The sequence below is a fragment of the Ambystoma mexicanum genome, chromosome 10, assembly GCF_040938575.1.
Source record: "Ambystoma mexicanum isolate Mex_15411 chromosome 10, UKY_AmexF1_1, whole genome shotgun sequence".
Lineage (NCBI taxonomy): Eukaryota > Metazoa > Chordata > Amphibia > Caudata > Ambystomatidae > Ambystoma > Ambystoma mexicanum.
This window is the reverse complement of record NC_090932.1, coordinates 1,415,335,607-1,415,357,468: the sequence shown is the minus strand read 5'-3', so window position 1 is coordinate 1,415,357,468 and position 21,862 is coordinate 1,415,335,607. Positions and strand designations below refer to the sequence as shown.

At 45.5% G+C, this 21,862-nt stretch overlaps 1 protein-coding gene across 1 annotated transcript in view; it reads right to left on the bottom strand.

Annotated features, from left to right (window-relative positions):
* The window catches only part of SART3 (spliceosome associated factor 3, U4/U6 recycling protein), a 559,753-nt gene that overhangs the window by 45,769 nt on the left and 492,122 nt on the right, over nt 1-21,862 (bottom strand). The window contains exon 17 of the mRNA XM_069619464.1: nt 522-674. Coding sequence (XP_069475565.1) covers nt 522-674 — 153 coding nt within the window. The remainder of the gene's footprint in view (nt 1-521; nt 675-21,862) is intronic.

The following is a 21,862-nucleotide window of genomic DNA, read 5'->3' as shown; positions in this document are numbered from 1 at the left end:
TTAACCTGATACAAATTGGTTAACACTGAGAATCTGGTCCAAGGATTTTTAAGTAATCACATACTGTTCACATTATTCGTAAGACTTCAAATAATAGTCTGCTAATTTTCATAAAACCAAAAAGCATTTCCCAAATCACCAACACATGCTTGTAACGTGTAGACCTTTTGTTTTAATTCTTCTGACTTAACAGACAAGGGCTAACTGCCTGTAGGTTGCAAAAGCACATAACAGCCTGTATGCAGTGCCTGCAACACTCAGTGTATACGTTGCATACTACCCACAGATGGCAAGTAAGCCTTCACAAAATTCACCAAAACTGTTGAGGAGCAGACAAATACTGTGGTGTGCTTTTAAAAACAGCTATGCAGATTTACTATTCAAATAAAAGGAATACTGCCAAAAGGTAAATAAATAACGAAGCTGCCAGAAGTAAAAGGGCATGTTATGTACCACTTGACATTCATACACCAACAATTGTTCTTCGCAGCAAGTTGTTAAAAGGAATACAATATACATACCTTAGGTTTTCCAGAACGGTTTGTTACTATTCGTATGTCTTTCACACATCCATGGGGTTTAAAAAGCTCTTCCACCTCTTCCTTTGTGCAAGAGTATGGTAAACCAGAGATAAACAATTTATGTTTTTCAATAACAGTGCTGTACTTAAAAACCTAAGGGGAAAAAAGAGAACATTTTACTTCCAATTCAAAATGGTGTGGTTGATACTGCAGTCACATCTAAAGGCATTATTGCAAAGATTAAACCACTTTGATTGTGATGCCAAACATGGACCACTTAAATTACCTGTATGGTGGATTAGTTACTTGTAATTCCAGTTCTCCTTCATGGACATTGTTAGCAAAGATTTCTTTTTAGGCAACTTTACCTCCATATACTATGGACCGCCACACTTTTTGAACCTGTCCTGATTTGTACAGAGACCTGCAACCTTCAGCTTCACTTCCCTGACCTTTTGTTCATTTCGTTATGGGGAAACTGATCAGTCCTTCAAACTATCAGTACTGGGAAACTAGGTTTCCCTTTTGCCTCTTCACCTGTTTGGGTAACTTTTTAACAGCACACAGCATTTTACAAAGCAGTGAAGTGGGGATACTTTTACACTGGGGATTTTTGGTTAATTTTATATGTGCGTAAAGACAAGGTGGTGGAGCAATTACATTTTTACAATTTTTGCAGTATTTTTAGTATGCACATTCATGTTTACTGCATGTGGCTACTAAACGTGGCTAGTGCGCTAAAATGGCTGAACCACATTTCCTCTAGTTCTTTAGCCATGTTGTTTCTTGGCTTTCTTCCTTCCTGCTCAGGAAATCCCTTATATGGTCATGCCTTCACGCGGGAAAGCTGCTGCTTTTGCGGGCCCTTGCATGTCATTTGTGTGTGGACCCAGGAAGTGGGTGGACTGTCTGGTCTATGGTGCCATAGAGTCTGGGTATTGTCCATGAATGAAACCCACAGTGGTCCATGATTGACTACTACTGGCTGGTGGAGATCATTTCCATTACTGGGCTTGGACTTGCTTCCAGGTAGGATTTAGGATAAGGACTCCTCCAGACATTTTTATCAGATCAACATTGGAGCCAAGTATCCTGTGGAGAACAGCAGACGACTGAAGATCGATGGGCGACGCCCGAAGAGGCCTGGCATCCCTTCCTGCGTTTTCGAAGGTCTTCTTCGACCGTAACTGGAGAGACGCCTGTTGTCGCCCGTGTGCAGTGACTGTAGCTGGAACCAGCCTTCCCCCACCAGGTACATTATCGTGAAGAGGCCTGCATCGATGCCTGCTGCATTTCTTCGTCAACAAGGGTTGCACTCAGCTCCTGGACCCAACCGGAATCATCCTTGCACCCACAGCTCCTGGGCATCTGCTGGATCCAACAGCGGGAAACCCTAACTCCAGCGACTCCCAGTCAACCTGCCTAGTCACCTGGAAAAATCAGAGTCAGGGGGATGAGTACTCGACACATTCAGCCGCCCCTGTCCCCCCCAATAATAAACCTTCGAATAAACGTTGGTTTGTTCCATTCCATTGTTTTTTGAACATTTGCTCTAAAGGCTGTTCTAAAGGATAGCAAAATAATCTTACTTGTAATATTGTTGAGAAGTGCCCTGGAATTTTTTTCACCACCACAAGAACTCTTCCTACATCTGTTTCTTCTTCTAGAAGAAGCTTTGTGACTTTTGGGCACAAGACCCCATTCAGCATAGGGATTGGACTAATAAAATTAGGGCATTCTTTTTTGTGAACTGGTTTTCCTTACTGCATCATTACTTGCCTTCCTTTCAGTTAAATAATTTATTTAATGCATTTCTTTAAACCTAAGGTGAGTGTATATATGTTAGATAACTGAGTGTTGTGCGATGATAATACTCTTGCTCATTTCATTTTTCTAGTGTGTTTGGACCCCTGACCCCCATCCCCCTCACTTTCTCCCGATACCAAGCCTTGACACTCTCCAAGCTTACCTTGATGGGGTTAAGGTAACCTCCGAGTTCCTGGTTCACTATAACTAGGGTGGCCTCCTGAAATCGGTCCACCAGGCCAGATTTTTTAAATCCATCTTAACAGGCACCGTCCTTATATTTCATATATGCGTTACATCCTGCATCGACTTTGCTGTTGCTCTTAAATTGTATCTAGCTGTGTTACATCCTGCATTGACCTTGCTGTTGCTCTAAAATTGAAATTAGCTGTGTGCGCATCCTGCATTGACCTGCGCTTGATCTACTTAGCTGTGTCCACATCCCTCTTTTGCTGCCAGTCAAAGATTGTACTTGGATGTGGTCACATCGTTCATTGGTGGAAATACAGGGATTGGTTACCCCAGCTGCCCTCTGCTCCGTTTTCTGCTCCCTCCCCCTCAGTTCCCATTGTCCCTGTGCTCTTATTCCCTTCTGCACTTCACCTGCTATACCTTTCCTTCGTGTTCACTATTTTCTGTGCTCACTACCTCTCCCCAGTTCCCATTTTTCCCAGCCCTGCGCCCTGTTCTCTGCCCTCCCCCTCCCCCCACACTACCCACTGCTCTCCCTGTGCCTCTGTTGCCTCAGCCTGGTTATGTGTACCTCACTCTCTGCAGTTTGCTATGGCGCTCTCTTTCTCTTCTATCTTCTTTAACTGCCTCTCTATCTCCTATCCTTCACCCCTTACTAAGTCCGGCAGGAAGAAACTCAAGAAGGACATACTGGGCTCCAACCCTGGCCTTCCAATTGCAGACACCTACGTCACTGCCTCCGCCAGAGAGACTCTCCCCGACATCCTCCTTGTCGTTCCCTCACCCAACCTATGGACTCTCCATATGATCACTCTTCTTCCTCCTTTCTCTTCTTCACCAATGGTGGCACCCACTGCAAGGTCCTTCTCACCCTCTTCTCCACCTCCAGGGTCGTCATCAATGTCGATCGCAATGGTACCATCATGGTACAGGGCCCTCAACCCAACGTTCTACTCTGATAGGCTCCTCCCTCGCCTTATCAATCTTCCTTCTCCTTCTGTCCAGTCAGGACAGCCAGACCCTCAGTGGGAGCTGGTCCCATTCAGGCACTCTAGCAGACAAAGGACAGGGGGGGGGGGGGGGGAGGGTGGAAAACTCCCACCCATTTCCTGCCTGCCCAGACATTCTGGAGCCTAGGCGGGGACACCCAAGGGTTCCCATCAAAGGCAAAACGCACACAGGCCACCCCTCCCAGGATGGTAGAAGAAGGGCTGACAAAGAACACCCACGCTAATAATGGTGAAAAAAGAAGGAAGGCCCCAAGTTAGTACTTGGGTGCCCCCATTGTGCACTACCGAGGTTAGGGACATAGCCTGCGGTAGCGAAATCGCACAATAGTACAAACAACACATCCACCAGCTATAACTAGGATTTTGTGCATTTGACTAAAAGGTCACAGGAACAGAGAGAAGGGGGATACTAGGTATCCCTTTGCCCCTCCACAAAAGGTGGTGTGTGCTAATCTCAGACTATGAAGGACTAGAAGAACTGTTACTCTAGGATAAAGAAAAATAATCTCGAAGAACCCCAAGGGTCCCCAGCAACATTGCCTATAGGAGCTGTGTGCTGCAATAGTAAAATACAGATGCCTTTAAGAGTTATGGAGGAAAAAATTCCATAAGACAGGTAAAATACAAAGAATAGAGTTCCAGAAGACAGAGCCCATAAGAATGAATGAGTGGAAACAAGGCCCCACTCATTCAGGATTTCAGAAAAAGGTCCAAAAGTCTAGCAAAAGTGCTGGAGGTCTCCAGGGGTCCAGTCCTAAAAAACAAGTGGGGGGTTGGAGGGGCTCAAACAAATGTGGGAGGACTCATTAGCATACCAATTGAATTTGGGGTCTCCAGAAATTAGCATATCAAAGTGCCCTCTGAAAAAAGTGGGGGACTCCGTCCACCTGCGTGTACCCTCGACTTGAGCCCTGGAGGTCTCCCTAGAAGAGGGGATAAAGCATACAAATGATACATCTCCCGAACAATAATTTGTATGCTTCATCCCCTCTCCTATTGAGACCCCCAGCACTTTTAGCTGGACTTTTGGACCGGTTTCTTTAAATCCTGAATGAGTGGAGCCTTATTCCACTCATTCATTCTTACGGGCTGTCTCTTTTGGAACTCTGTTCTCTGTGTTTTACCTTTGCTATGGAGTCTACTTTCCTCCATATCTCTTTTAAGGCATCTCTAACTTTTGCAGCACACACTTCCTTATGGGCAGTGTTGCTGGGAACCCTTTGGGTACTCCTTTGAGATCCTTTCTTTATCCTTACTTTCTACTGTTCTTAAGGATAGAGAGAGATACTTTGTATCTCTCCTAAAAGTTTATATTCTGAGAGATAGGCACACACCAGCTTATGTTGAGTGCCAACAGGATTCTTAGTATCCCACTTCGCTCTGCTCCTGTGACTTTTTAGTCACAGCTACAACCTTGTAGTTATGGCTGGTGGCAGCGGACGTGTTCTATAACTATTGTGTGTGTTATTTACCTCAGGCTATGTTCATAGCCCCGGTTGTGCACAATAGGGTTACATAAGTACTAACTTGGTGGCTCCTTTCTTTTTTCGTGTTTTCTTGCATGGTTGTTCTTTGTTAGCCCTTCTACCATTCAGGGAGGGGGAGGTCTGTGTGTGTGTGTGTTTTGCCTTTGGCAGAAACCCTTGGGTGCCCCCATATAGGCTCTGGTGTGTCTGGGCACGCAGGAAGTGGGGGAGGAGTTCTTCACTTCCCTGCCCTCTGTCTGCTTGAGTGCCTGAATGAAACAAGCTCCCACTGGGGGTCTGGCTGTCCTGAGTGGACAGCCACCCGCCCCTTTCCGTAAACTACCGCAAGAGATTTCAGAGGAGTGTGTGCTGAAACTGAATAAAAGGTGAAGTTCCTGAGGTGAAAGGCAAGTCGACCACCGGAAACTGAAGAAGACGACCAGAGACGCCTGCAGACCCTTTGCAACATCATGAAACGACCACTGCTGTCCTGACCCAGTTTTCTATGCGACAGAGGAGCTCCGAAGAGGACTCCTTCCGACCCAGTTGAAGTGCATCATCTTAGAAAGGGCGAATCCATCCAAGTGTTTGCTGAGCTCCAAGTGAACCTCCAGAGACACAATCCAACTCATACAAATCCCCTCACCAGAGCGCAGGACTCCAGGAACCGAAGATTGACTGGGCGAATCGCGTCCTTTGTTGGTGCTAGAGAAAAGGTGCCAACACCTCTTTCGATTTTTTTTTTCTTTTCTCTCTCTCTGGCCACCTGGTCAGATCTCCTCCCTCTGAGCTTGAGCTTGAGCTTCTTCTTCTTCTTCTTCTTCTTCTTCTTCTTCTTCAACATCCACCTGGATGCTTCCTGACCTTCCACTGGACTCTTTCGTGACCTCTGTGACTCTCTCTCACTCTCTATTCTCCCCTCTGACCCGACTCACTCTGCAGGGCACACACTGGATGTTGTGATCTCTTCAGACCTTCCCCTTTCAATCCTGTTCACCACTCCTCTCTCCTGGAGTGATCACTTTCTCCTTCTCCTTTCCTCCCATCTCACCGTCTCTAGCCCTCAGGCCAAGCCAACTCCAGCACTGCCACCTACTTTCTCAGTTATCTGACCCATGAAGCGTGCGTCAGTTGAGGCTTTCGCCGCCACTTTCTCTCCCCCTCGTCCCCCCTTGGCAGACACCCTGACACAGCCCTTTCCATGCTCTACTCTGCTAAATCTGATACTTTCGATGTTCTTGCCCCTGTCATGTGGAACCGCCTGAAGCCCGAAGCCAAGTGCAAGTCTTGGTACAACTCAGACCTCGTCTCCCTTAAACGCAATGCGGGGTGGCTGAGAGGAAATGACGTGCTTACGGTACATCCTCTGACAAACTGGCCTGCCGCCTGCTCCAAAGGCAATACAGGCTCTCAGTCCACACCAAGAAGAGAGCCCACATCCAAGCCAGAGTCTCCGGGGCATCAAACAACTCGACCTAACTCTTTAAAATCTGCAAGGAGCTGGCCTATCCTGCTGCAGTCTCTCCCTCTCCTGTACCCTCACAGCCCCTCTGCACGGCCTCAATTCATCTCTAAAACTCAGGATATCCAGTCCTCTCTCTCTTCCTCTCCCCCTCCTGCCTCTACTCCCTGCTCTTCCTCTGGCCCTTCTGCGGCCAACTCTCCTCCCTCCTTCCTTCCTTCCTTCTCTACCTTTCCCCTGTTCTCCTCAGACGAGGTTTCTAGACAAGTCCGATCTATGAAAGTCTCGTCAAAACAGGTTCACCCCCGTTTCTCCAAAACCATCAAAGACCACATTGACACCCTGGCTCCTGCTCTGGCCGACTTCCGCAACCAATCCTTCGCCACTGGAGTCTCCCCCTCCCACCTGATGTACTCCCTTGTGCACCCTCTTCTTAAGAAACCCTTCCTGCCTGGCTAACTATCGTCCAATCTCCATCACCCCTTTCCTAGGCAAACTCCTGGAAAAGCTGGCCATCTCCCAGCTTAATCTTCACTCTGGATCTGTTGTTGCATCCATGACCATTCAGTCTGGCTTCAGAGCTGCCAGGAGCATGGAAACTGCTCTCCTGAACATCCGTGAAGACCTGCTCTCCAACCTGGATTCCAACACCCCCTGTGTCCTCATCTTCCTTGATCTCTTTTCTGCCTTGCCTGACCTCCTTCCTCTCCAATCGACCCTCCCAGGTCCAACTTGGGTCCTCCCTCTCCTCTAGCTCTACCTGTGATGTCCCCCAGACGGTCTAACCTCTCTCCCTAAATGTCCAACCAGTACCTGGCACTTCTTGGCCACTGCATTGCCGCTCTCTGCACCAACTTTCAGTGCTATGCAGAAGGCACTGAACCCATTTCCAGGCTCCCTTCCTCCACCTCCTCTCCTTCTCTCATCTCTGACTGTCTGTCTATCCGCCATCCAGGAGTGGTGTGCAGCCAATGATTTCTGCCTTAATGCCAGTAAGACCGAGATTCTCCTCATCGGCACACCTGCTCCATCCTTTCCTGCAGCTCTCTGGCTGGCCTCTCTTGGCCTTCTTCCTTCTCCCACCTGTGAGGCTAAAACCCTGTGGGTCATCTTCGACTCCACACTTTCCTTCTCTCCTCACATCTCTGACGTCTCTAAGAAGTCACACTACCAGCTGCACCTCCTCAGAGGTATTCTTCCTTTCCTCTCCTTCCCCCAGAAGCTCACCGTCTCCAGAGCTCTGGTCCTCTCTAAGCTGGACTACTGCAGCAGCCTCTTTCTAAATCTGACTGCCTCTACTGTCCGCCCTCTGCAACTCATCCAAAAACAGGACTGCGAAACATGTCCCTGGCCTCAAACCATAGATCGTATCTCTCCAGGGCTGAAATTTCTGCACTGGTACCCAGTGGCGGCGAGGATGAAGTTCAAAACCATCTGCATTGTCCACAAGGCCTTCTGGGACCTGGGGCCTCAATACCTTCAACTCTCTTCCTAAATATCTTCATTCTCGAGCTCTTCGCTCATCCGCCTCCAACTCCCTCAGAGTTAGTCGCTTCTCCAAGCAGCGAGTTGGTGGTAGATCTCTTTCTTCCGCTGGGGCCTCCCTCTGGAACAGCACCATTGCCTCTCTGAAACTTGAGGATAACCATCTCCGGTTCCAGAAGCACCTCAAGACCTTCCTCTTTGCTTCTACTTTCTCTCCTCTCCCTTGCTTATCTCCTGGCTGAATCTGAAACTGCACTGGTTACCTGGCTACCCTCTGATCTCGGGGACTGTTTATGTATCCCTACAGCCCCTACTAGCACTTGACACCTGATGTCTGCCCTTACCCTTGCACTTGCACTTGCCACCTGCTGGCCGCACTTTTATTCATCATTTATTGTCTTTATTTATTTTACTGTTATCCTATGTACTACACTGCCCCCTCCCCTTTCCCCCTGCACTTTCCTCCCACTCCCCTGCACTTGTGCAATCTCAATGTCACCTGGCCTAGTAAGATTGCCTTCTCTGTCTTCCCTCTGTTTCCCCTCCCTTGCCTCGTCGCGCCTTGAAACACTTGTGTATAGGCGCATTATAAATGCTGTATCATATATCAAAACTGCAGACTGACCAGAAGAAATCTGTGCCAGAGGTCCTCCCTCGAGACTGCTGCTGAGAGATCTCATCCACTCTCCTTTTGTCACCAGACCAAGGAATCCAGAGTTCAGGTCCAGCGCTGCCAAATCTAGGAGACTCCAGCCCGAACATTTCTTCAAACCTAAGATACTGTGGAGAAAAGGGTATGCTTACCTTAATCCCAAAAGTCGCTCCAGAGCGTTGGAGTGCACGTAGGGCTACCCCCCCTTACCTCTGACCCAAGCTGCTGCTTGTGTCCCTTTAGCAACTGCTTTAACAGGGTCTGCAATGTTGGTTTAATCTTCCAGCATCTTTAAGACTAGAAAATATCCACAGGAGTTTTCGCTGTTCTGCTGCTTTACAAGGCTTTGAGCCTCTCCGAACTGCCATTTAGCTAGGGTTGCATTTTGGACTTTAAAAGCCTTGCTGTGCGAAGAAACTGACTCTAGAACCTTAAGCTCTACTAGTATTTTATTTATTTATTGTGCATTTGTAAGTCGCTTATACATCAAGAAATTGTGTTTCAAAGTGCCCAGAGGGCAAAAGGGGATGAACAGGGGAACAAAAGGCAAACATAATAACACAGATGAACAAGACAGAGGCGGTCCTACTAAGCCTTGTGAGCATTCGGAATGTGCAAGGGCAGAGAGAAGAGAGCAGGGACGGGGTAAGTGCTAGGGTTCCACAGAGGGGGAAGTGCCGGGGAGTCAGTAGGAGGCAACTGGTAAGTGCAGGGCAGAGATCACTTGGTAAGAGTGGTCACCTGCCAATACGATAACTGCAGGCCTGTGGGACAACATAGGCTAGTGGGTGCCCAAAGGCAAGTGCTGGGAGAGGGTCGGAGGCTGAAGGCGATTGGGCGAAAGGCCAGGGCCCAGAAGGACACAAGAGCGCAGGCAACCAATCTCAGCGACTATGTTGTTTAGCAAGGGGGGGGGGGGGCAGGAGGTGAAGAGGAAAGTCTTGAGGAGCTTCCAGAATGTGAGGATATCTGGCTCAAGACGGAGAGGAAGGGGAGACTGTTCCAGAGGAGGGAGCCAGCCCGAGGAAAGAGATCGGTCGCCAGCTCGCAACTTTGAGAAGCCCTTGACACACCGAGAGTTGGACCCGAAGGAGCGTATTTGGTGAGAGCTTATTGCAGATAGCGTTGTTAAGTGACTTCAATTTAGCACTCCAACTAAGTCAATGCCTAGTCTGGGATGCCCAAGGGAAGCCCTTATTTATATATTTTTATGACAAGTTCATAGATCTGGATGATAAACCCTTGTATAACGCCCCTCTCTTTGAATCCCCCTGACCTCACTGAGCCAAGAAGTAGGTTTGTTTTGCAAATTAAAAGATTTATTTGAAAAATTAAACAATATATATATCATACCTTTTATCAATACATTAATATTTGATAGCACACTTATGAATATAATGTTGATCAACAATGGGTAATGTTACAATTGCACACTCTTTTCAATCAGTGAGGAGTTAGTATAGAAAGGATAAGATAGCAGAGAATACTTTTATGGTTTCAAGGAAAAGCAATGATGGAAAGAATGCAGCACAGAAATAAACTCATATGGTTTCAACAAGAGATAATATGATCACTTTCCCTTGTGACAATTCACTCCCCCCCCCCTCTGCAATATAAAGAGATGGAAGAAGAGCACACAGTTTTCAGGAATACAATCAAATGCAATACAAATTCCAGTTCCCCCCTAGCAAGCTTAGAGCATTCGGTATGCTTTAAACAGGCAGAAATACTTTTAAATGTGATTTGCAATGAAGTGAAAAAATGCAAAAAATTATTTTAATTCCCCATAGGAGATTCAGGGTAGGTGACAGCTACTTTTTTTTAAAATTAGTTTAGGTCAACACTAGCAAGGATACACGAGCGATTATCAGGTTGAAAATGAAATTCAGCAGTTGCAAGTAAGACACCTATTTTGACAGGTGGAGAAATTGAGTCAAATTGCAATTCGCAGCACTTTTTCCGAGTGCGTCGATCGCGATTACGGAAAAACTATAAGGAGTAGAAAGTCGGTTTGGGGCTTGTTGAAAAGCTTAGGTTCTTAGCTTTAAAATGAAAGTTAAATCTGGCGGTTCAAAAGATATGGACGATTTAATGGAGGTAGATTCTCAGAAATAAAGTAAGATTCAAATAACAAATGACACTTTAATAGGTTTGAAATCGCAGAATGGACACACGATTTCTATGCAGTTCTAAATAGGTGGAAATGGTTTGAATTAGATTATTTTAAACTAAGATTGGTTTTGCACAGCTCTGGCTGGATACTCGCTCCTAATTTTGGAAGGAATGGGCCTCGTCACAGATCTGGTCAACAGGTTTAGCTGCGGTTCTCTCTGCTCTCTGGGTCTGGTTCTCTGGTTCTGGCAAAAGTTCTTGACACTGCACAGCGGTCTGGTCTGCGGTTCTGGATACAGCTCTGCTTTCTGGGTTCTGGCACAGGGTTCTAGCCAGAATCAAACAGCTCGCCCGGCTGTTGAATATCAGGTTCCAAAAGATTTTGAGGCCTGCTGAAAAGGATTCAGCTTGTGGATTGGCCCCTCTGCTTTAAGTTCTGGAGTCTGAATTCTAAGTTCTGGTCTCTGGATCTGTCTGGATTTGAAGTCTGGAGTCTCCTGGCAAAACGCTTTGCATGAAATCAGTTTGAAGTGGAAAATGAATCTCTACCTGGGTGTCAGTGGCTCTTTTTATGTCTTTTGAAAGTGGGTGGGAAGGCTAACTTTCTATGCCCAACCCTCTGAGGATCCTGATAGGCTAGAGGATTCTCTGTTGCCTGACTGGGGAACTGAGTTGAGAGTCAGAGTGATGCTACCCTTTTACAATCTATTGAAGAAACGCCCCTTTGCTTTTACTTAGAACCCAATTTTTCATAATCAAACATGTTTCCCAAATATACAAGTGGTTCATAATACATGTACACATCACCGATAAATTAAGACCGGTCTCTGTTCAAGCCTCATGTTCCTGCGAGCTTGGGTTCAGAAACTACAACATTTTGCGCTTTCAGTGGGTTTTGCCATGTTGGTTTTTCATCAAATCTTCCACGGAGGTACACCCCCTCTCTATGCATATTACAGTAAGTTTTCATTTTTCTAGCATAAACCCTGTGTCTGCAATATTGATAAATCCCGGGGTTTAGCCTCAGAACATCCCACAACGTTGAGCTTAGTCTCAAAATGTGGGAACATTTCTCATATTAAGAATCCCCAAATTGTACATTTCTGTCAGCTTAATACCATATTTTATAAACAATTTAATAAAACATACGTTTGCTCTCAATTCAGTACACCCATTTGCTTGTCCCCGCCCCCGGGAACTTGGCTTGACTCAGATCAAATGTCTTTCCTTCCCCCAGAGCAACTGTTGACAATTACACCTCAAATCCGTATATCCTATTCAGTAGAAAGAGTCTATTGTGTTGACTGAGGTCAGCGGACCAGGGTGCCACTCTGCATCTGATTAACACGACCATGTGATCTCCTGTGCTGTTGCTGGTAAGAGCAGGTGTCTAGGCTTCCCATGGACAGAGGCCTCTTGAGCTTTTAATTGAATCAGACTGCCTTCTTGTGAAGAGTTCTGAGGTGTGAAGGCTTCCCTTTGACCAGCAAGGCTTTGAAGTTTCCAGCTAACTCAGGTTCATTTTCAGCTCCTGAAATACCGGTCTCCTGTCAGAGTTTAGATCGCTAGCGCCGGTTAGTGTCAAGCGCCGGTACTACACCCATTTTTGGGAGCTGTCTTGAATTAATACATTTCAAAAAGGGGATTTTACTTGATAGCATATGATCCTTGCTAACATTGTATTAATGTGGATTCTGCAGTAGAGTAATGTAGAACACCCAACCAGAAGTTGGATTTTTTGTCCGGTGGTTTTGTGCCCATGATTTTAGCGATTTTTGACATTAATTAAAACAGATTTTGAACAGCACCATATTCCTTTGCACCGATTTCGCTCATGGAGCTTCTGGCCAATCATGCTCACATTGGTGGGTGGCGGGTCAGGCGACCATTTTGGTGTGTGCAAAAACTGTGCGGCTTTCTTGGATTCTGGCGCAAATGTGGGCTTTTCAGCCATCTTGGATTTTCTAAGCCAACAGCACCAAATGTTGCAGCATAATAACTTGAACGTGGGTCGATACACCTGACAGCGTGGTCCCTGGCCCCAGACAGCCTTATGGATGATACAGAGGGATTTGAATTTGACCCTTGAAGCAACTGGGAGCCAGTGGAGCGATTTTAGGGCTGCAGAGATACTGTCCCTGGGCTTGAGGCCAAGGATAAGTCTTGCAGCCCTATTCTGGATACGCTGAAGGGGGTGGGGAGAAGAGGAGGGTAGATTAAAGAAGAGGCTGTTGCAGTAGTCCATTATTTGACTAATCAATTGTTTTCCTTCCAAAAAGACTTCATTTTATGTGGTTTTGCTAAGTACATGTAATTACTGTAGTCCTGGACTGCAATTCCCGAATACATTGGAACCTGGACCAATCTGCTGTGCATCTTCTCCTGAAGGGTGGTTTCGGCTGGACATTCGTGGGCATCCAAATGCAATACCGACTTCCTGTCTGCACCAAGAAGAGAGTCCACATTCAAGCCTGTGTCTCTGCAGCATCAAACAACTAGGCCGAGCACTTCAAAATCTTCAAGGAGCCCAATTTCCATTACTCCCTTTCTTGGTAAACTCCTGGAAAAACTGGCCATCTCTCAGCTTAACCTTCACTCAGACTCTGTTGGCTCTCTCCATGACCACCAGTCTGGCTTCAGATCAATGTCCCAAATGACTGAGACCTGCATTTCCTGATAGTGATGGACTTTCTAAAGTATAGGTTGCCTAAAAGTACTTACCGGTATCAGTGTTGCTTACTTTAAATGTTGGTTATAAGAATTGATTTGCTAAACTTGAATGCTACTCTACTTACCTGTATACCATCTAAGACTTTACTATTGAACTGAGAAGTGCTTAACTAAAGAGTGTGTGCATAGGCCGACATCTACTGGAAGCTGCAGAGTATTACTGTTTTCGAAACTCGAAAAAGGACGTCGACAGGGCGTGCCAGTAATACTATCCCTAGTGTGACGTTCACTGTACCCATGGTCCTTCACGCATCAAGGTTCCTCAGATTGTTTTGTTTCTGACATGAGGTTGCATGAAGTTTACCGCGAGTAAAGTTGTATTAAAGCAGATATGTATTAGATAAAGCTCATAAAACATCCATGCGCCTTCTACTCCAAGGTGAAGGAAGGGTGGGTGCATGTGAATCTAAGCAGATACAAGCATCAGAAATATGATTACAGTGAGTAATGTATCCCTTCTGAGGCTTGGGGAATCTGCTTAAATCACATGCTATGCATAGATTAGCAAGCAATGTTAGGAGAAGGTGGTGGGTTGTGAGAAGGTCCAGCGGCAAATAGATGTTTTGGAACTGCTTGTCCCACCGGTCTATCTGCTTTAGTATGAGTGTTAATGCAGTAATGCTGAGTAAAGGTATGTATGGAACTCCATGTCGCTGCTTTGCAAATGGCGTCCAGCGGGACGTTTGCAATAAAGGCCAAAGTAGCTCCTGTACCCCTGGTAGAGTGAGCTCTTGGTGGGAAAGGCAGTCTTGTTTGATAGGGAGTAGCAGAGCTGTATGCATTTCACTATCCATTTGGAGATAGCATTTTTTGAAACGTGATCGTCTTCCCTGCCATGTTTTATGGAGACAAACAGTTGCTCTGGTTTTCTTAGCGGTTTTGTCTTGTTTACATAGTAAAGAACCGCTCTCCTTACATCTAGTGTATGGCGGTTATTCTCAGCTAAACTTGAAGGGTTTTGAAAGAAAGCGGGTAGTACAATGGACTGGTTAACATGGATATGAACTTAGGTGAAAACCTAGGGTGTGTTCTTAGTACAAACTTGTCTTTGTGGATAACAAAGAAAGGGTCTTGCACTGAAAAAGCTTGTAGTTCACGGACTCTTCTTAAGGCTTCAAGGCTGGATTTGTGCATATGATCAAAAGGAGGACCTATGAGCTCTGCGAGTACCACATTTAGATCCCACCCTGGAGGCGGATTTGAAATGGGCGGTAAAGCCTTTTTACTCTTTCATAAATGCCTTAATGACAGGGACATTCCACCAGGACACCTTGCTTTGAGAAGTGGTGTACGCGGATAGAGCCGCTAGGTGAACATTGATGGCGTTGAATACTAGGCCAGAGTCTATTAAGTGGAGCATATCATGAAAAATGTGCGAATGGGAACTTTCGATAGGGTTTACATTTGTTGACTGGCAACATATTCCAAATCTTTTCCATTTTTTAAAGTAACAGTGTTTGGTGTTTGGTTTACGTGCCTCCTTGAGGATTTCCATACACCTTTGAGATAGTTTTACATGACCAAACTAGGACTTCAGGAGCCAAGCTGCCAAGTTCATAGATTGAGGATGTGGGTGTAACGCTGTCCCCCCGTGTTGGTTGAGCATGTTGAAGGGGCACAGGAGTTTGATTGGATCGCATATCGCCAGTTTGCGCAGATGCGGAATCCAAGGCTGTCTCGCCCACACAGGAGCAACCAGGATTAGAGTTACTTGTGCGTGGTGCATCTTGTTCACTATCCTGCTCAGGAGCGTTGTTGGGCGAAAGCCTAAGCAAATTTCCCAGATCAGCTCAGCCACAGGGCGTTCCCTATGGATCTGGGTTGGTGAAACCTGGATGCGAAATCTGGGCAGTATGTGTTTAGGCTTGTGGCAAACAAGTCCAAAGGCGGATAGCCCCAGCGGGAAAAGATATAGTCTAAAATGTCTTTGCTGAGCTGCCACTCGTGCTCTTCGGTGAAAGTATCTCTGCTTAGCAAGTCTGCTAGAGAATTGAGTTCCCTGGAACATGTTGAGACACTAGGAACATGTTTTCCGCTTGAGTGCCCACGTCCAAATATTTTGGGCTAGCCTGGACAGACTTGGAGAGGGTGTGCCTCCTTGCTCGTTTATGTAAAACATGGCAGTGGTGCGGTCTGTGAGTACTTGTACTGTTTGACCTGTTAGATGCATTTGAAAGGCCTTTGTAGGGCCTTGAGCACTGCTAGAATCTCCAAAAGGATTATGTGATTCTGGGCAGTAATCTGCATCCACAGACCATGCGCTGTGTGGGGTAATGGGCTCCCCACCCGGTGAGTGATGAGTCGGTTGTAACAAACACTTAAACTCTAAGGTTGTGAAAAGGTTTTCCCTTTAACAGGTTTTCCTTTGTCCACCAGCGTAGCGCTTGAACTAGGGTTAGTGAAACCACCACTAGATCATCCCACTAACTGCTTGCCTGAGACCACTGTTTCGCTAACCACTCTTGCATTGGATGTAAGCACAACCGTGCGTGCGGAAAACAGGTAAATGCATGAATCCATAATCCTGAGCAAGCGCATTGCTTTGCGTATGGTTATTTGGCAACCGGCTAGATACTGAGGTATTTGCAGATTTTTTCTCGTTAACGTTAATTAACTCTTATAAGGCGCAACTCGCCCGAATGACTTTGTGCGCAGCAAGTAAAACAGAGTGGTGAGGAGCCACAGAAAAAATACCAGAGGAGACGCCAGAAACTAAGAGGATCTAATCATTGGAGTTAAAAAGAAATGTTTTGAGAATTTATTTTAAAAGAAGGAAACTCCGAGCAGAGACTCAGAGAATTCCAAAGGCGTGGAGCAAAAGAATCAAAACTAGTGCCTCCAAATGGAATAAGCTTGTGCCGTGGCTGAAGTTTGTTTAAGTTACTGGATTGAAGAGCGCAAGACGGATGAGGAAGCTTAATCCTAGCTTTAAAAATAGGATGGTGCATTTTCTTTAAGACACTTATAGGTAAGGGATAGCACCTTGTAAGTAATATCAGCGTAGTTAGTATAACTCACACCGATGCTATCGAGAAGGTCAAAAAAGAGGGCGAGTTTATAAGTTAAAAAGGGTAGGGGAGAGGCATGCTCCCTGTGGGACACTGCATCTTAGCAATTCAATAGATTTAAAGCATCCCGGAAGCAACACAGGCAGATGTGGGACCTACAAATGAAGACAGCTAGCACAGGGCATAGCTTGAACAATTAGCAATGGCTCCTAATGTCTCCAGCATCAGGGAATGATCGGCAAGGTCGAAAGCTGCGGAGAGATCCAGGAGTATCAAAAGTGCAATTTGTCCTGAATCAGCAATTTGACATAGATTAGCTTTTAAATCAACCAAGGCCATCTCAGTACCACGCAGAGCAGGGAATCCGGACTGTATGGGACCCAGAAGATGGTTGCTTTCAATTTGTGTTGCTGTAATTGTGTATATGCAACCTTGTCCACATTTTCAAGAGGAAAGTGACATTAGTAATGGGGTGATAGTTATCCACAGAAGCAGGGTCAAGAGTGGCCTTTTTCAAAACAGAGGAGATACAAACATTTTTCAGAGAAGCAGGAACAGTATAGTAAAGGAAGAGTTAATCTGTCTGGTAACAGAGGGGCCAGCCAACTAAAACTTCCTTAATCTTAGCAGGGGTCAAATGTCATTGGGGCTGGGGGATGGCTTGAGGTGCTGGACAATGTCAGACAGCTCAGCTTCAGATATCTCTTTAAAGTTAAAGGTAGGAATAAAGGTGTCAGATGAACGACAGCCAGAGACATTATCCGTTGTAGTACTATGAGAATTGGCTAGTTTAGCTTGTAGTGAAACAATTTTATTGAGATGCTGATTAAGTTTAGCATTGAAGCCCAGTTGGATGTCAAGACACCCAAATTGCCCCATATGATGCCCAAATATCAGCGCTGCACGGCCTACATTATTTAAGGCCTTTCTACAGCAGCTCTGCCATCGGTGTGTAATCAGCACACACGGCGCTGCAGCAAAAATCTGCCTTCAAAGATGGCAGACTCACCGCACGACTTTGAAGGGTACGCCTGACTTCCTTGCTGGGAACAGGGTGCCAACACGATTGGTCTATCACAGTCTCAAAAGGACCAATAGGGAGCCGGCAGGCGAACGCCGGCCCCCACCAAAGACCCACACACAAGACCCCTGTTAGTGCCTGTTTATGCCGATGTGTGACATGTGGCACGACTCTTTGCCCTCTTACTATGTCTCCCTGCAATTCTACAGGCCAACATTCAGCATTGCATGTACTTGCAGCATCCCGCCTGACTAACAGTCGACAAGGAAGCCGGACTGACTCTTCCTAACAAGGTACACTTGTGATTGACACTGAAAACCTCTGACTAAGTAATCAAGTGCTTACTCTTATTTATCTTAACACAGTCAACAGTAAATTACTGCACATCTAGTATCTATTCATATTCAATTCCCTACCCTGCACTCAGCTCGCCGGCAAAATAAGGCTGCATTACTGATTGGTACTAATATTACTGATAAGTAATTACTGATAGGTGCCTCCAACCCTCCTGCTAACGTGCATTGTATCTGTAACCTGCACTGCATATGCAACTTGCCCCTAGCCTGCCTGGCTAACGATACCTCGCACATTGTAACTTGCATCAGAAGTGTAACCCGACATCTAACAGAACTTTTTTGCTAATTCATGCATGACTATTGAAACCTGCATTACACTTGTAACTCTGCAGTACATTTGAAACTTGTTTCTAGCCTGCCTGACCAACGGCGCAGCACAATTGTAATTTGCATTAGAGGTGCAACTCGTAATTGTGCACCGTAACTGTGATCTGCATCAGATGTGTAACATGCAGCTAACCGACCGCTTGCTAACTTGTGTACGATTACTGAAGCTCGTACTGCATTTCAAATTTTTCAAACTCGCTGTTTATTGTTGAAATTGCTCATTACTACTGAAACTCGTACTGCATTTCAAATTAACATCTAGCCTGCCTGGTCAAAGGTGCTCCGTAGCTATATTTTGCAGAAGTGTAACTCGCATCTAGCTGTCATTTTGCTTATTAGTGTACCATTATCGAAACACGCACTGCTTTAAAGCGTGTACCTAGCTTGCTCTGCTACTCCTGCACTGTAATTGTGAATCGCATTGAAAGCAAAATATGCACCTAGACTGCCTTTGCCAACGGCGCACGCTAAATACCATGTTCCTATCCTGTTAGTGCCCACATCGCTGAGTCTCGCCCTGATCTCAAACAGCTCAGACTAACATTGAACACCACCGATATATTATTGCCAAGCACACAACCAACATGTACGTGGTGCTCTCTTCACTGGTACTCTTGTTAGGCTCATTCCCTGTGCCATATAACCTCAACCACATAACATTAGGCGGCACTACAATGAACTACGGTTCGCAGGAAATCAAAGCCTCACCTTTCCTGCCCAGGCTCAACCACAATCTCCAGGACTCATAAGGCCAACCAACTTCCTACCTAAATTAAATTTCAATTCCAAGTCTGCTGACGCAGGCCCTGTAGGGGGCTAACCATTATCCCACACTCATCCAGCCAGGTGCAGTCCGCACCCTTAAGTCACCCATGCCAGAATATAGATAGAAATATCAGACTCAGCACCAGACTTCAAGCTAAATACCAACCCACGCGCAAAGCCGATCACCTCAAATCACCACCAACTCCTTCTAAGACTGACACTGTACCCAGAAATGCCTGTACTAAAAATACTGGTAGATCTAAAAAAGGCACTGAAACAAAATAAAATAAATGACATAATTACTAAAGACCCCATGCAGACCATCAAAAGTGCACTAATTAATGTGAAATCGCTGGTAGCTCACGCCTCTGAAATAGCGGACCTGATCACAGCCGAAAACAAACTTCCTGGCTATAACAGAATCCTGGCTACATGCAGCAGCAGGACCCTCACTCCTACTCACTGTTCCAGACAAGTACACAATCCTAAGAACAGACAGGACAGAGGCTAGAGGCGGCGGTATCGTCGTCATAGCAAAATCCAACTTAGCCCTTAGAATAGCTACTACACCTAAACTCTCATCATGTGAACTACTCACAGTAAAAATACAACTACTATTACGGTTCACCTACTATACACAGACCATCAGGGCCTTTCGGTTTATTCAAAGAAGAAACAATGCTATTAGTCTCGGATAATACCAAAACATCTTCTCAAATATTAGTACTAGGTAACTTTAATTTAAGGCTTACCGACCCCAACGATCACCAAGCCTTAGCAGTTGCCAATATCTGTATTGAACATGGCTTTAACCAAAAAGTCACACAACCTACCCATGATAAAGGAAGAACCCTTGACTGGGTAGCTGACCTCAACTGCATAAAAACCAAACCGAACTTCAGTGCCCCCCCCCCCATGTCCCACAAGGAACAAAAGTAATATCACTGTGGATGCCATGCTGCCACTTGTGATCCCTAACCTGAACTCCTTAGATGAGAACTCCTTAGATGATACATCTCAACTAGCAAGCTAGTTGAGATGTACAACATGAATAATGCGTTAGACATCATAGCCCCTCTCAAAATGTGTAAAGGCAAACCAAAAGCTCATTTGAATGGCTGGTTCACACCACATCTAAAAACTTTACGCACAGAAAAAAGAAAATAATTGGAAACCATATGGAAACGTATCCCTTCCGCAGAGAACAAAACTAACTTGCAGAATATATGATGAAATAGTGCGCACTAAGTCTTCCAATATGAGAATTAACCAAGCTAGCTCTAGTGCCAAAGAGCTATTCGTTATCCTCCGAGAGATGGAGACGCCCATTAACCCCGCAGACCACTGTGTCAAGGACAAACTCTGGTGTACGAACATTCAGAATGCTCACCAATAAAATCTCCCTACTGCAGAAGAGAATTGCTGAAAAACAAGTGAGCCTTCAAAAATTAGATAGCCTCCACCATAACAGTAACCAGTCTACCAAACCATCCCAACATTTCAAATTTTCTAAAATCTCTATCCCAGAGATTCAAAGAATCATTGCCTCCCTTAAATCGACAAGGTGCCAAGGTGATAGTTGGCCCGCACAAATAATTAAGGACACCGCGCCATTCATATCCAAATTAATAAATGCTTCCTTTACCTCAGGCACAGTACCCAACAATTTAAAGGAATCTTGGGTCTTACCTCTGCTCAAAAAACAATTGCTGGACCCAACCATAGTCACAAACTACAGGCCAATCACTCTGGTCCCATTCTTATTGAAGATCCTGGACAGGGTAGCTTATCTACAGATCCAGGAATACTTGGAGACTAATCACCTCCTAGGGACCCGTCAATTCGGATTTCGACCTCAACACGGAACTGAAACCGCGCTGATTGAGTTATAAGTGCAGATAGACGAACTTAAAGACAATGGGAAAAAATAAATCGCACATCTACTGCTGTTCGACTTGTCAGCAGCCTTCGACCTGGTTGACCATAGAGTACTATGCAATCATCTCGCCTCAGCAGCTCACTTCTCCCAATCTGCCATCACCTGGATACAATAATTCCTAAATAACAGGACTATGAGAGTCTTATCCCCATCTGCAGCAGCTAACCCTATCCCCATCACATGTGGAGTCCCACAAGGATCGTGTGCATCACCTACCTTGTACAATATCTACACAAAGCCTTTATTTGACGATTTGGACCATCTAGGTGTCACCTACACTAACTATGCAGACTACACCCAGATACTCCTACCCCTATCGGGTACTTATGACACAGATGTACTGCTAGTGAATAAAATGTATCTAATAATTCAGGCATGGATGGCCACTCACGGCCTCTGCCTGAATGACGATAAAACTGAGTTTTTAATCCTAGGGTCACCAGCTAACCTGAACAAACTTAACAGCCATTCCTCAATCAATATCGACGGGAATATCATCCCAGTGGCTAAAGAGGTTAAAACACTAGGTTTCTACCTAGATTCCTCACTGAACCTACACAAACAAATTAATGCCACAGTATCGGCCACAGCCTACATAGTCAAATTAATCAGGGCTTGCAAACCCCTCCTCTCGAAGGACAGTTGCATTACCCTTGCCAGAGCCTTAACTCTGTCCAAGTTGAATTATTGCAACAGACTACATAGGAGCAAGTAAATACGTTATCAATAAGTTACAGATTTTGCAAAATAATGCACTTAGGTCGGCTCCGAGTATCTCAAGGAGAGAGCACATTTCCGAAATAAGAAGACAGCATAAATGGCTCTCCATCAAAGATAACATTCAACTTAAAACATTGTCTCTTACACAAATCTTTGAACCGAGCAGCACCTATATACCTAACGGAAAAATTTTACATCAGAACTCCGGTAAGAGTCACTAGATCGTCAAACTCGCCTGGACTGATAGTTCCTAGGTACAAGCTAAAAAAAAGTTGGAGGGAACAGTTTCC